At 43.1% G+C, this 16511-nt stretch overlaps 1 protein-coding gene across 3 annotated transcripts in view; it reads right to left on the bottom strand.

Moving 5' to 3' along the window:
- The window catches only part of AUH (AU RNA binding methylglutaconyl-CoA hydratase), a 187277-nt gene extending 172533 nt beyond the window's left edge, over window positions 1–14744 (bottom strand). The window contains exons 1-3 of one of the 3 annotated variants that reach the window (XM_084627716.1): window positions 14416–14744; window positions 1582–1649; window positions 1401–1488 (exon numbers count right to left, since the gene is read on the bottom strand). In XM_084627716.1, the coding sequence (XP_084483842.1) occupies window positions 1401–1488; window positions 1582–1649; window positions 14416–14623 (364 nt within the window). In that variant the 5' untranslated portion in view covers window positions 14624–14744. The remainder of the gene's footprint in view (window positions 1–1400; window positions 1489–1581; window positions 1650–14415) is intronic. The other 2 variants (XM_084627718.1, XM_084627717.1) reach the window with 2 other exon arrangements.
- Between the last annotated feature and the right edge of the window lie 1767 nt (window positions 14745–16511).

The following is a 16511-nucleotide window of genomic DNA, read 5'->3' as shown; positions in this document are numbered from 1 at the left end:
AATACACAGATTTAAGGACTCATGTTTTAGCATTCTTTTAAAAGTAGATTTCCTTTTTGTTTTAAAGGTAAAATGCCCACGATCTATACACACAGCTCCTCCTCCAGAAATATAAGCAGTGCTTCTCTTTAGATATTTTATAGCACCTGAGGGTGTGCTACACACTTTATAGCAAAGCATGATCCCTGCCTTGAATAGCTTACAATCTAATTTTACACTTCATGCAGTTAGTGGGAGGTAACAGTATAAGGAGAGGGAAGGGAGTGATGAAAGATTAGGGTTAAAGCAATGAGATCACTTGGGTTTCTCACCTTTTAGACGTGCACATTTTGGTGGTTCTGTTAGGCATACATACAAAAGAATAGCCTCATTTCCTGTAGTCATTGCAAAATAAGAGACCTGAGATTTGAACTAAGTTTAAGAAATAGCTTGGTGGATCTCACCTCTCCTGGGTTCTGACCCAAACAGCGTATCAGTGTTACCCATAGTGGTCTCACTATTCTGAGATGAACTTACTCCTGTTCTCTCTCCACTGTCATCACTGACCTACTTTTCCAGCAAGGAGGACAGGCAAGAAGCCTATTCAAAGTCAGAGACCAATGCAGCTCTCTAAACTTGCCAACAAGGGGTACTGGCACAGCGAATAGAACCAGGTGTCCTTGAAGCCACAGTACCTCAATTCAATAACATATCTGGGGCTTTTTCTGGGAGTAAGACAACTGATATTTGTCACCTCATGTTTCTCATATCACAGCCATCAAGATAGCCACTTAAAATGTGTCACTTTAGAAAAATATGCTTTTGAAAACCTTGATTTGGTAACCAATCCCACCTAATGGCTTCATATACCCAAATCACCCATCCCACACATTACAATGCATTTGTATGTATTACTAGTGAAGGCACAGGATCACATTCTTTAATAAATTACCCACATTTAAGGGAATAGCCAGTTAAAGTTTGCTATCTGTTTTTAATGCTATATAGTTTGCCTAATTCCACAAGTTGTTTTAATGGATTTTATACCTCCAAGTTGAAAGTGAAGACAGCATCCTTCTCTATTTACCATTCATACTCTACCAGTCCCATTAACCACTTAGCAATATTAGGCTCTAATTCCAGAGTATAAGCAAGTCTTAAGAATTCAACAGAATGCATTTATCCACTACTTTGAAAAAATCTACTACATATTGTGAAATGTTCTTTATGATGCAGAAAGAAGAAAACAGAATGAAACATGTTTCTTTCTTGTTAAAAATCAAGGAAAATCATATGAAGAGGTTTTGCTTACAACTGAGATGAATGTGACAAGATACAATGCTTCCTTGGAATTTGGGCCATTTCTGCTACAATGTTAGATTACAGATATCCAACTTCATAGTAAAATTAAGTTTGCATACCAGCACAGAATATCCCAGGGACTTCACTTCGGAATATAACAGTTCGTACTTTCTTATCAGATTTCAGAGCATCCACAGCTTTTGACATCTACAGAAAAAGGAGGGGGGGGGAGTTTTTTTTCAAATATTTAATTCCAATACATTGCCTTCAAATTAGAAGCAGTTAGTTTTTCCCCCTTACCATTTTTATAAGATTTTTATTAAGTGCATTTTTGGCACGAGATCTGTTTAATCCAAGTACCACAATTCCTAGAGGAAAAAAGAAGAGTTTGAATCAGTGTCATATTAAAAATATAAATTAAGTACATACTTGTGTCCATGTTATTTTGTCTCTAAACAGATATTAAATTAGGACTGTAAGAAAATTGACTCGTGTAATTATTTTGACTGATTTGTTTTGTTTGCTTCCTTTTTCAGAGTGTTTCAATAGCCATTAGAAATGACAATCGCTTTAAGGACAGACTCAGAACTCATGACCTGATACACATGAAATTACCACATCTGTGCATGCAGCCTGACTAGGCCAAATTTGCGAAAGCAAATAATCATAATATTTTCCTGAACAATTAAGCATGTACTTTAAGTACTTGGTACTTAAATGTAGTCTTCAGATATTTCTTCATAAAGCATTTTTTAAAAAAAGTTTTTATTTAAAAAAGAAAAAAACCACAAAGGCACTGCCAGGCCCAAAATGTATGTATGTATGTGTGTGTGTGTGTGTGTGAGATGCATATTTTAGCATAGCACCCTCTTGGTCTTGACAACTCATTTCACTACACAAAAAAGCCGGGTTCATGTTAGTTACAACAACAACAAAAAACCCACCACCAGCAAGGTACTGGTACTTTGCATGTAGCACTTTTCCTTAGCTGTATCCCAATTTATTCCTTATGTCAAAATTATTTCAAACAAATATTCAGCTTGGTCATAGAATCATAGGACTGGAAGGGACCTCGAGAGACCATCTAGTCCAGTCTCCTACACGGATGGCAGGATTAAGTATTATCTAGACCGGGGTAGGCAACCTGCGGCACGCGAGCTGATTTTCAGTGGCACTCACACTGCCTAAGTCCTGGCCACCGGTCTGGGGGGCTCTGCATTTTAATTTAATTTTAAATGAAGCTTCTTAAACATTTTTAAAACCTTATTTACTTTACATACAATAGTTTAGTTATATATTATGGACTTATAGAATGAGGCCTTCTAAAAACGTTTAAATGTATTACTGGCCCGTGAAACCTTAAATTAGAGTGAATAAATGAAGACTCAGCACACCACTTCTGAAAGGTTGCCAACCCCTGATCTAGACCATCCCTGACAGGTGTTTGTCTAACCTGCTCTTAAAAATCTCCAATGATGGAGATTCCACAATCTCCCTTGGCAATTTATTCCAGTGCTCAACAACTCTGACAGTTAGGAAATTTTTCCCAATGTCCAACCTAAACAACTCTTGCTGCAATTTAAGCCCGTTGCTTCTTGTCCTATCCTCAGAGATTAAGGAGAGCAGATTAAACATACACAACTGTGTGTACATGTAGTGAACAGAGTGGGCCTAGAGCTCTGATTTTAGGTTTAAAGCTATGCTGCAATTCTTGTTATGGAAAGGTTTAAGGATTTGGATGATACTATAAAAAAAAACTTCTGAAATTGTGTGACCTTTTCACCCTTTGTGACATCTTTTTTAAGTAAAACATGTACTTATCTCCAAATAAGGATGATCATTGTTTTCTAAATTCAGTAATAGTAATACAATACTGGAAAAGATCCCCTAAATAGCCATAATGAAGCACTTCTACTCTGCCATGTCATGCACACACGTCAATAAAGCAGCTACAGTTCTTGTGGACAGCTGAATTTTCCCTGTGTGTTTTTCTGTGTTTGTCATTGGATATACGTCTCACTAGGAACTACATAGTTAACACTGACAACATCCACTCCAACAGAATCAGAAAATTCTCTAAGATGTTCACATCAGCCTTCTTTCTTCCTTTTGTTTATTTACAATTGATTTTCATATAGTGCCTGAGAAGCAAGAAAAAGCCCTAGAGACAGAAAAACGTGAGATTTTTTCAGGTATGCCGTGTACTCTAGTTCTAGTATGTGTTACTAACAAGGCACCATAATAAATTTCATCACTTAACACAAAAGTATAGGAAAGAGTTGACAAATATGGTTCAGAACCTTACAAAGGTTTTTTGTTTGTATTGGTTGTACCGAATATTTTGACTGCACTGAATTGCCCATCTCGTCCATGATAGACACAGACTAGGGAGAAAATTAATATTCATGTTAGCACCTTAATTAAGAATGTTCCGACATAAGGATTAAAGTCGTTAAACACAAAATATAACAAGTTCTCTGCAAGGGGAAAATCCCTAAAGAGAAAAAAACAAGTGTATAAGCCAATTCCTCCTACTACTCCCACAAATTTCACAAGTCATAACCCTACCACTTTCTTCTCCCACTCAAAAAAGTGACAAATGCTCAGCAGCCCTCCACCCAACTTTCCAACCTTCCTATTTATGGAAAAAAGTGATGTGAGAATTGTAATCAGAAATGTGTGAAAAGATTAACATAGCAGGCATAGAATGTGCAGTCAGGTGCATAGAGACATCTTCCATAGATTCACCACCCCACCCCTTTTTCTTTTTTTAAATATAGCCATATCACCGTAGTATCAGATCACCTCTGACGATAAATTGTCAGGTTTATCGTTATAGTGGCAGTGTAAGATAAGGAATGTATTAAATTGGTGTCTGAAGTACAGAAAGTCAAATGATTTGCCTGAGGTTGCATAGGATGTCTGTGGCAAACCAGGAACTAAATATAGTCCTCCTGAGTCCCAGGCCAGTGATTTAACCATAAGATGATCCTTTCTCCTTTTTTCCTCTCTTGAATAGCTCCTACTCAAATACCAAAGAGCAAATGTTGATAGTTTTAGGAATTTGAGAAGATTATAGCCATTGGCAATATGGATACAATGTAGCCATTTTATCTGCTGTCAAAATTGTGAGATCAGGAGCAGAAATAACTGGGTTTCCCTCATACCACTATACGGCGACACTATTAAGCTACAAGGCGGGGGGGGGGGTAACACTACAGTAAAATCTGCCAAGAGTGACCACTCATAAAAGTGGCAATGTTAGGGAGCTGATGCCCAGCAAAGCACACTGGAGGCAGGGGGTAACTGGGTGACTCACTGTCGTGATATCCCAATAACTGTCACAATAAGGTAAAACTGTTTCCTGTGTTTTAGTTATGGCCAAAACAAACTTGGGCTCTTGGCTTCAGGGCCCAACAAATTAAATTCTGCATATTAAAATAACATATGGTGAATGTTGTAGTAAAGCAGTGTCTATAAACGCCATAGGGAATGAGGCTTGGGAGTGGAGGAGTCAGCTTTCCTGCCACACTCCACATCCTGCATGCACTGGTGGAGAATAAGAGAAATCTTTTGTCCTGCTGGATGAACTGGTAAAGAATATAGCAGTGTTGATTTTGTCATCATTAGACTTCAGGATTAGTATTTCTTGGACATGAATAGGACCCTACAAAATTCATAGCCATGAAAAACACATCACAGATCATGAAATCTGGTCTTGTGAGTGCTTTTACCCTATACCATACAGATTTCATGAGGGGAGACCAGCATTTCTGAAGTTGGGGGCCCTGACCCAAAAGGAAGTTGCAGGGGGGTCGCCAGGTTATTTTAGGGGGTCATAGTATGTTGCCACCCTTACTTCTGCGCTGCCTTCAGAGCTAGGCAGCTGGAGAGCAGCAGGTGTTGGCCGGGCCCCAGCTCTGAAGGCAGCACCCCGCCAACAGCAGTGCAGAAGTAAGGGTAGCAGTAACACAACCACCTCCAGCACCTACAATAAACTTGCGGCCCCTTTTCAACTTCTTTTGGGTCAGGACTTCTACAATTACAAAACTGAAATTTCAGATTTAAATAGCTAAAACCTATGACCATGAAATTGACAAAAATGGACATGAAGAAGGCAAGTCATTCCCTGTTTGGGTTATTTCAGGGTATTTGCAGGCTGAAGAAGACTGGTTCATATCCAGAAGGCTGCATATTAAAAAGTAATTATTTGCACACCACCATATTCAGAAGGCCTTCTTTGCAACCATAAAAGAGTAGAAACATAACTTCCTGATTTTTAAATGAGAACTTAAATTCTGAAGAAACAGAGCAGCTCATTAGAGAGGTGTTGGAATGAGGTTCCAATTCTCCTTGAGCCCAGTTGGAAATCCAGGACACAAATCTCTATATGCTAGAATAAGACTACATTAGAAATGAAATGTAACAGTAGTGTCTTGAAATCTTTTTAGATTAAAAAAGATTCTCTCACTTCTAGAAGCCATTTTAACTCGAATTTGTCAAGAATGAAAATAGCATTATTTGCTTTAATTCCTGCAAAATACTGGAGAGAGAGAATTGTGAGGAAAGTGGTCATATGATACAGTGTGGTTGTTATTCATAGTGTGATCATCATAGAATATCAGGGTTGGAAGGGACCTCAGGAGGTCATCTAGTCCAATCCCCAACTAAATCATCCCAGCCAGGGCTTTGTCAAGCCAGACCTTAAAAACCTCTAAGGAAGGAGATTCCACCACCTCCCTAGGTAACCCATTCAAGTGCTTCACCACCCTCCTAGTGAAAAAGGTTTTCCTAATATCCAACCTAAACCTCCCCCGCTGCAACTTGAGACCATTACTCCTTGTTTATCATCTGCTATCACTGAGAACAGCCTAGAACCATCCTCTTTGAAACCCCCTTTCAGGTAGTTGAAAGCAGCTATCAAATCCCCCCTCATTCTTCTCTTCTGTAGACTAAATAATCCCAGTTCCCTCAGCCTCACCTCATAAATCATGTGCTCCAGACCCCTAATCATTTTTGTTGCCCTCCGCTGGACGTTTTCCAATTTTTTTCACATCCTTCTTGTAGTGTGGGGCCCAAACTGGACACAGTACTCCAGATGAGGCCTCACCAATGCCGAATAGAGGGGAATGATCACATCCCTTGATCCGCTGGCAATGCTCCTACTTATAGACCCCAAAATGCTGTTAGCCTTCTTGGCAACAAGGGCAAAGTGTTGACTCATATCCAGCTTCTCATCCACTGTAACCCCTAGGTCCTTTTCTGCAGAACTGCTCCCTAGCCGCTCAGTCCCTAGTCTGTAGCAGCGCATAGGATTCTTTCGTCCTAAGTGCAGGACTCTGCACTTCTCCTTATTGAACCTCATCAGATTTCTTTTGGCCCAATCCTCTAATTTGTCTAGGTCCCTCTGTATCCTATCCCTACCCTCCAGCATATATACCACTCCTCCCAGTTTAGTGTCATCTGCAAATTTGCTGAGGGGGCAATCTACACCATCCTCTAGATCATTTATGAAGATATTGAACAAAACCGGCCCAAGGACCGAGCCCTGGGGCACTGTAGCTCCACACCGCTTTTTACATCGGAGTCATCTTACTACTTGATAGGAAACGTGATCTGCACTCTAACAGAAATTTTAAAAAAGTGGAAAAAGAAACTGCAAGGGCCAGTCTATTTGAATTCCTACTTTTAATCCTTTATAATTTCACTCAAGCTTAGGCCATATCTACACTGGGAGCACTTTCCCCGTACAGGTATATTATACTGGCAAAGTGCTCCTACTGTGGATGTACCTACATTGGCAAAGCTATACTTCATGCAGGAACGGTAAACTGCACCTCCCCATCACTTTGCAGGTGATTGAAACAAACTATTTCAACAAAACTGCTTTTACTGGTGTAACTGTGTCTGTATTAGGGATGTATGTCAGTGCAGCTATATTAGTCAGTGATCACATCCCTGACTAACACAGTTATGCTGACAGAAGTCCGTAGTGAAGACATAAAACATACATTAAAGCTAAGGTGAGATTTTGGTTTTTTGGAAGCTTGCAAGAGAGTTTCAAGTTATCTTTTAATTATATGGCTGAGGCATATTTTTCATGTTTCAGTTTTTCTAAAGTGACTTTTTTTAATTATTTAAAATACTTTTCTGAGAGCTGTCTAAGGGCTGGTCTACACTTAAAAGTTAGGTCAACATAGCTACAGAGCTCAGCGATGTGAAAAATCCACCCCCCTGGATGCCGTAGCTATGCTGGCCTAACCCCTGGCATAGACGTGGCTATGTTGATTGAAGAATGCAACCATCATTTGGAGAGGTGGATTAACTACGGGGATGGAAAACCCCATTCCATCCCTGTAGGAAGCATCTACACAGCTGTTAGGACTGTAGCTGTAGCACCTGTAGTTAGACATGGCCCAAAGGTCTGAATGCTACAGAAACCCATTTTAACCCCTGATGTTCACTGGAAACTTGATGTTCCTAAGGACATAGCACTACCCCAACTGGATGCTGTTTGATGACCCTCTCACCTACACTGTTGTATCTTTAAACCCAACAGCACATTTACATCAATTATACATCTTGCTATGTAACAAACATTAGCTGAAGTCACCAGACAAGCACAATAAAAGCCCAAAACATCTCATTTATATCATTCTTAGTTGTAGTTTTAAGTTAGCTTTACTCAAAATAGAGTATACCTAATGAAGACCTTTCTTTCATAATGTTGGTCCAACCGTCACTTTCTCCCTACTGACTATTCTTACTCCTGAAACATTAGGCATTGTAATATAAGATACAGCACTGATTTCCGCTAATGGCACCTGTCCTTCTCTTGGCCCTACCCCAAATCCTTTGCCCTTCTTTACTAACAGAACAAGACTTGCTCCTGTGTGAAGATGGGCTCTTCTGGTCAAAGGCAAGTGCAGAAAAGATCTCTTCCTCAAATACAGTCTAAAAATTAGAAAGATATTTCAGTAGAATTGCTTCCATATGATGTCTACAGCATACTCGTTGCTCCAAAATGCCAATTCCCCCACTCAGACATTATTTGTTCTTTGATCCTTGATCACCGTTCCCTTGTGTGTTAACGAGAGGATATGGCTGATATAGAAGAGATAGTCTTAAAAGCTAGAGGCGAAGCAACCAAGGGAGTTTGAGAAGGAGATCCCCTACTGAAGGAGCAAGCACTACTTCTTGTGGTGAGTGAGCTCATACATCTGTTTGGTTCTTCTTTTGGCTTGCTTAAAGTTCATAATGTGGTCTGTTGGGGATTACATTGGAATGGGAGCCAGAGGCCTATCGGCCGCTAGCTCAGTGTGCACTAGCAAAGCTCTAGCCTGCTGTTTTTCTCCTGTGTGTTAGAGGGGGTAGGGCTGACCCAGAAGAGAAGAGTTTAAAAGCCAGACACTAAGCAACCAAGGGGAGCTAGTGAACGGAGGCGTTTGTAGGATGGAGAAAGAATAAAAATCACCATGGTTTGAGATGGCTGCAACACCAGTGTCAACACTGTTCCTCCACCTGTGTCCAGACAGAGAATCCAACCATGGGTGCCCCTACCCAGTGTTGGTGTGTCTTTGCAGAGACTGTGGCCTGCATTTCCCTGTCACGGAAAGGCAGGCTGGGAAGACCATCAGCGTGAGAGGTGCTTACTGGTAGAACCTCTCAGAAAGCAGGTGAAGGCCTCAGGAGGAGGTGGCTAGGCTGAGGAGGATCCATTGAAAATACACATATGGAGAGCTCCAAGATTGAAGAAGCAATCCAGCTGGAGAGGACTGCAGTAGCACCATCAGGGAAGGGTGAAATGGCTCTTTCACAGGAAAGAAGATGCCTGCTGACTACTACTGGCAGCGCTCCACCCCTGCTCCCAACTTACAGTCCATAGAGATTAAAAAATGGTACACTGCCCTTGCATCAAGGGATGAGGAATCTCCCCCAAATGTAAGGGAAGAGAAGCCAGGTATCCCAAGGCTGGGAGGATCATGGCTATAACTTCTAAGAGGAAAGGAATGGTGGTGGTGGCCAGTGACTCCCTAAGCAGGGGCAGAGGCACCCCTCTGCTAGCCTGACTTGGCATCCTGGGAGGTGTGTTGCCTGCCAGGGACCCATATACAAGACATTACGGAAGGACTGCCAAGGATCATTTGACCCTCTGACTACTACCCCACACTGGTCTTCCATGTGAGTACTAATAATTCTGCAAGACGTGACTGAGTAGATCAGAAGTGACTACACAGTTCTGGAGTGAGTGTGAGGGAATTGGGGCACAGTTGGTGTTTTCATTGGTCCTTCCAATCAAGGGTAGGGCCCAGGCAGAGAGAGATATCCATGGCTGCATGGATGATGTTGCCAGGAGGGCTTCCGCTTCCTCAACCATGGGACACTGTTCTGAGAAGATGGACTGCTGAGCAAAGATGGCAAAGAGTCTCTTCAGATACAGACTGGCAAACCTACTGAGGCAGGCTTCAAATTAGGTTTGACAAGAGCAGGAGACATATGCCCACAGGTGAAGGGATGGAACCTGGGGCGGGAACATGGGCAATCATAACAGGGACAAAGGAGAGTCAAGAAGAAATATAGAAGGGAAATCTAACAAACATCTTAGCTGTCTGTCTAATCTCCATTCTTTTTGCATTAGAAAATAGAAAGAACTAGAAATATTAGTGACTAATCAAAATTACAACATAATTGGCATCACAGATCTGACTTGGTGTGATAATTCGGATGACTGGAATATTGGTAGAGAAGGGTATAGCTTGTTCAGGAAGGACAGGCTAGGGAAAAAGGGAGGAGCAGTTGCCTTGTACATGTATACACTTGCACTGAAGTCACAATAGAAGGGGAAGGTAGACCAGTTGAACATCTCCAGGTAAGGCTAAAAGGGATAAAAGAGAAGCAAGATATTATGGCAGGGGTTTACTATTGACCACCTAACCAGGAAGAGAGGTGAATGAGGCTTTTTTTAAACAACTAACAATATCATCCAAAGCACAGGACTTGGTGGTAATGGGGGACTTCAATTCCCCAGATGTCTGTTGGGAAAATAAAACAGAACACAAATTAAACAAAAAAGTTCTTGAAATGCATTGAAGGCAACTTTTTATTACAAGAAGGTGGAGACAGCAACTGGGGATAGCTTGTTCTAGATTTGATTTGCACAAACGGTAAGGAACTGATTGAGATTTTGAAAGTGGAAGGAAGTTTGGGTAACAGTGACCATGAAAGGATAGAATTCATTATTCTAAGGAATGAAGGAAGGAAAACAGCAGAATAAAGACAATAGACTTCAGGAAGGCAGACTTCAGCAAATTCAGAGAACTGACTGCGAAGATCCCATGGGAAACAAGAGAGGTGGCAGTTTTTTAGAGAGAAAAATGATTAAGGGCACAAGAGCAAACTATCCCAATGTGTAGGAAAGCCAGGACATATGGTAAGAGACCATACTGACTTAACCAGGAGATCTTCAGTGACCTGAAACAAAAACAAACCCCCCAAAAAAATCACACAAATAACGGAAACTAGGATAAATTATGAAGGATGAATATTAAAAACAAAAAACGAACAAGCATGTAGGGACAAAATTAGAAAGGCCAAGGCACAAAATGAGATTAAACTAGCTAATAAATAAATGGTAACAAGAAAACATTTTCCAAACACATTTAAAGCAAGAGGAAGACCAGGGACAGAGCAGGACTATTACCCATGGAGGAGGGAAAGACAACAAGAGAAAACGCAGCAGTGGCTGAAGTGTTAAATGCCGTTTATTGTTCCGGTTTTCACCAAAAAGCTTAGCAGCGATCAGACAACTAACATAGTGAACATCAGTGTAAATGGGGTAGGATCTGAGGCTAAAATAAGGAAAGAACAAGGTAAGAATTACTTAGACAAGTTAGATGTCTTCAAGTTGGTAGGGCATGACAAAATACATCCTAGAATTATTAAGGAACTGGCTAAAGAGATCTCTGAGCCATCAGCAATTCCCAGAGGACTGGAAAGGGAAAATATAGTACCTATCTATAAAAAGGGGAATTAGACCAGTCAGCTTAACTTCAGTATCCAGAAAGATAATGAAACAAATAATCAACGAACCAATTTGGAAGCACCTAGAAGAAAAGAAAAGTCAGTCAGTCAACATGGATTTTCCCAAAACAAATCACATCAACACAATCTAAAAATCTTTCTCTGACAGGGTAATAATATCTCTCTGCTTTAGAATGGTTTTGGATGATGTCTCACATGACCTTCTCATAAGCAAACTGAGGAAATATAGCCTAGACGACCTACTACATGGTGGGTGCAGAACTGGTGGGGGAAATCATACTCAGAGAGTAGTTATCAATCGTTCACAGTCAAGCTGGAAGTGTACACTGATGTAATAGTGTTGCAAAAAACAAAAAACCAAAACAAACAAACAACATTCTGGAATGTATTAGCTAAAGCTGGGGTAGGCAACCTGCAGCATGCGAGCTGATTTTCAGTGGCACTCACACTGCCAGGGTCCTGGCCACCAGTCCGGGGAGCTCTGCATTTTAATTTAATTTTAAATGAGGTTCTTAAACATTTTTAAAACCTTATTTACTTTACATACAACACTAGTTTAGTTATATATTATAGACTTATAGACAGAGACCTTCTAAAAACGTTAAAATGTATTACTGGCACGCGAAACCTTAAATTAGAGTGAATAAATGAAGTCTCGACACACCACTTCTGAAAGGTTGCCGACCCCTTGAGCTAAAGTGTTGTAAACAAAACACAAGAAGTAATTCTTCCATTCTACTCAGCACTTAGAAGGCCTGATTTAGAGTACTATGTCCAGTTCTGGGCACCAAACTTCAGGAAAGATATGGACAAATTGGAAAGAAACAAAAATTATTAAGGGTCTAGAAAACATGACCTATGAGAAAAGATTGAAAAAATTGGGTTTGTTCAGTCTAGAGAAGAGAAGACCGAGGGAGGATGTGATAAGTTTTCAAAAGGAGGGCAATAAACTGTTCTCTTTAACCACTGAGGACAGACAAGAAGTAATGGGTTTAAAGTGCAGCCAGGGAGATTTAGGTTAGACATTAGAAAGAGCTTCCTAAGTGTAAGAGTAAGAGTGGAGCAAATTACCAAGAGAGATTGTGGAATCTCCATCGTCTAACCTGTTCTTAAAAACCTTCAAACACCTGTCAGGGATCATCTAGATAATATTTAGTCCTGCCTCAGTGCAAGGAACTAGACTAGATGACATATTGAGGTCCCTTCCAATCCTTCATTTCTATGATTCTATTTTGTTTTGACTAACAGGGATGGGTATATGCTGGGAAGGAGGAAAGCATTTAAAAACAAAAACACCCAACACTCTTCAACCCCCTGTATAATGCAATCTACAGTACACCATCACATGCATTCAAGAATAAACTGAAGGTAAATGCAGTACTGTATGTCTTGTATCTTTGATCACCTGACTCACACTCTAACTAGTAATCCATCTTCACTGAAAGTACAGGACTCTGTTAACATCGTCAGCCCCTGAGCAGCTTCAAATAGTCACTATTTCAAGCACTATTCAATCATGTGCCAGTGAACAATTTAAGGTCAAATATTTCACAACCCCACAAGACTAAATATGGGTGTTTTATAACATTTAAAAGAGGGATTCTCAGTTTCCCAACAGGGCACAGGATGTACTTCTAGCAATGCACTGTCACAATATACTATATATTAAAATCATAACCCTTTGTAGGCATAGTTATTATATAATGTTTACAGCTGGTTAGACAGGAAACATTTCACCAACACTTTGCCAAGATCTTTACCCCTTTCTTCCCCATAATTCAAAATGTCACTGAAATTTATAAATTTGAAAAATTTCAACACTTTTATAGCTGGTTGCAAAATGTGGACTGTAGCAGCAGGATCATCATGGTATTGGAAGAAGATGAGAGCAGGCGTATCAGTGGTGCAGGGACAAATTCCAAGGCGAGATTAAGCCACTGGCACAAGAGGCCCATACCTAGGGCCACAACACCTGAAGTCTGGTGATGAGGTCAGAATCTTAGCTTTCATTTAAGGAAAAAATGTTTCTAATGCTCATGGTTAAGAAAAGCATGAAAAAACAACCCATGCATAACTACTGTAGTGATCAAGTATCAGAGGGGTAGCTGTGTTAGGTCTGGATCTGTAAAAGCGGCAAAGAGTCCTGTGGCACCTTGTACACTAACAGACATATTGGAGCATAAGCTTTCGTGTGTGAATACCCAACACGAAAGCTTATGCTCCAATAAGTCTGTTAGTCTATAAGGTGCCACAGGACTCTTTGCCGCTAATGTAGTGATGTTTGCCTGAGCCTACAGAAAGCTTGAAACAACTGGTGAGAAATGTAGATTGCACCGAAAATCTCAGTATAACTAACTTCAAGACCTACTGCTCTAGCGATCTTTGCCAACCCTATCCCAGCAAAGGGCTTCATCTGTGGCAGAAAAAGAGTATAGCAGACTAGGATCACCACTCAGTGTAGACACACCCCTGCCACGGAAGGGTATAGCAGGGCCCCTACTTGCATGCCTGCTGCTCCCAGGGTGCGAGCGCTCCTGAGACTTCTCAGACGCTCCAGGAAGAGGGTGGGGATGATAAAGTGCCCCACGACCACTGTAGGTGCGGAAGGCACTATGTTATGGCACACGGGGGGGGGGGGGTGGAGATTCATGCCCTCAGAGCAGCAAGGCCTGGGAGCGCGGACGGGCTAATTCAGAGGGGGCTGGCAGCCTACGGGGTTGCTGCAGCACTGCGGTGTAAGTGCAAAAAACAGCTGCTCCCACTCCACCGCCCATCCGCGCCCCCCCTCCCCAGGGGACGCACTGCGCATGGGCAGCGTGTGGAGGCGGAGCAGCCACTCGTCTCCCCCCTCACCGCCATGCATTTAAAGGGCCAGCCCCATCCATCAGCTGCCCCGAGATCAGCGCGCTGCGCCGGGCGGGTGACACCACGGGCCTCCGGCGGATCGCACTGCTGCACCAAGCGAATGGGGGCGGGGGGTGACAGCAGTCCCAGGGCTCTCTCTGCAGCGTCCAGCGCGCAGTGATGGGCAGCTGCACCCCTGGCCCGCAGTTCTCGGCGGAGCAGCCTCCCCCCGGCCCGGGCTGCCGTTACCTTGGTTCTCCTCATCCAGGTACCGGACCCGCAGCTCCTCCTCCCCCTTGGCCTCGGAGCTGTAGCCCCTCCCGGTCGTAGAACAAGCGGCCCCTCCCCGCACCAGCCCCTGCAGGCCCGGCCGGCTGAGAGACGAGGCGGCAGCGGCTGCCGCAGCCAATCTGACTCTGCCCTGCAGGAGGCCCAGGCCGCCCAGGGATGCCGCCATGCTGCTCCCTCTTCGTGCCGCGGAGCCACCCCTCCCCCCAACGTTCACACACACCACGTGACCCGACGGCACGCACCGCTCCCTCCCACGCGCGACCCCAGACAGCGGAAGGCACGGTAACGGTCACCCTGGGAGCGCGAGCGCCCCGCCCACCAGTCGCCACGCGCAGAGTCAGCCACGCCTCGCGATCTGGGCCCCGGCCCCCTGCCTCCCCCCCTCATGCCAGGAGCCTTCCAGCCATGCCCGCTGTGGCTGAGCCTGTGTGACCAGGCACCCAGGGACAGTGAGCGGGGACCATTCCCCGGTGACCCCTTGGCTGCTTGGAGGAACCCTGCCCCTATCATTGCTCCTCCCCACTGGCACACGGCGCAAGACCCAGCCCCCCTGCAGTCACCCCCTTCATAGCCCCTCTGAAGCACCGCGAGTTTGGTTTCTGGTCCCAGAGGCACAATGCTGGGGCCGCGGCTTGGCTCAGATAATAATTGGACCTAGATTTTGTAGAGCATTTTTCATCAGTAACAGTCAATGCACTTCGCAATCCTTAATGGAGTTAGCCTCGCAACACCGCTCCCCCCAGGCAGGGAAGTATTCTATTGCCATTTTTTAGATGGCGAAATGACTTGTCCCAGGTCGTTAAGAGAGACAAGGTGGGTGAGGTAAAACTGTTGGTGAGAGAGACAAGCTTTTGAGCTACACAGAGCTCTTCTTCATGTCTGGGAAACTAACTCAGGCCTGGTCTACACTACAGAGTTAGGTTGATATAAGACAGCTTATGTCAACCTAACTCTGTTAGTATCTACACTACAATGGTGCTCATGCTGATGTAAGTCACCCACTACACCAACTTAATAACTCCACCTGCGCGGGAGGCATAGCGCTTAGGTCAAAGTAGTTAGGACAATGCAGTGTCTGTGTAGACACTGAGTTACTTACATCACCTGTTGGCTGTCACCCCTGCCGGGAGCTCACAGCTGTAGCCCTCCCAGCCCCAGGACTGACAGCCAGAGTGGAAATGAGAAATAATAGCAGCCATGAAACTGACAAGAATATCAATTTCCCTGCTGTGAAACTGAGCCTTGTGCTGGGCTCAGGCTATCAGCCTGCAGGGTTGTCAGCCCCCTGTACAGCTGTCAGTGCCCCACTTCAGTGCAAGTGCCCCTGGTGAGGATGCGCAATACCAGCAGAAAGAGGGTAGTGTGGACACCAACAGCTGATTCAGTGATGGTGGTGGCCTAATTTAAGTCAACCTAATTTTGTAGTGTAGACAAGCTCTCTGAGCATCACTGCTAAATACAAAGTGAAACAGATTTTTTAGCACACATAGTTGACACATTTCAAGATACCATTCAAGGTGAATTGTCCAAGGCCCCACAGGGGACTTGTGGCAGAACTGGGAATTCAACTTGTGTTTCCGGAGTTCTAAGTGTAGGGTCCCGACTGCTGAACCATCCTTCCCCTCCAGCGATGCCATGTTAAAATGCTTTTGAACCAGTTTTTGGTGTGTTATTCCACTAGTACAGACAGAGCCTTTGACAGTACACCTCATTTCTATGTCTGATTTTCCTCTTGTCTCCTAAACTTTGTTTGAGTGACTTAGAAATATGTCTGTTTTTTCATGTGAATGATTAAACTAAAAGATTTGTAATCAAGTTGTAGTCAAACCTCTGGCTTGCCTGATGCATTATGTCTCTTTTGTCTGTCTTCTAGGTCCTGATCTTGTAACTTGTTCCATGCAGTTCTAGCCACATGGAACAAGTTGAAGGATATGAGCCTGAGAATGTAAGCTCTGCAGACACAAACCATCTTGTACAGTGCCAAGCACTTTGCTGACACTTTATAAATCAATCATTACAATCAAATCACTGTAGATAGGGGCTATTTTTGCAGT

This window comes from Lepidochelys olivacea (assembly GCF_965140295.1).
Source record: "Lepidochelys olivacea isolate rLepOli2 genome assembly, chromosome: 5".
NCBI lineage: Eukaryota > Metazoa > Chordata > Testudines > Cheloniidae > Lepidochelys > Lepidochelys olivacea.
The sequence above is the reverse complement of the archived record's forward strand: the minus strand, read 5'-3'. Positions and strand labels throughout refer to the sequence as shown.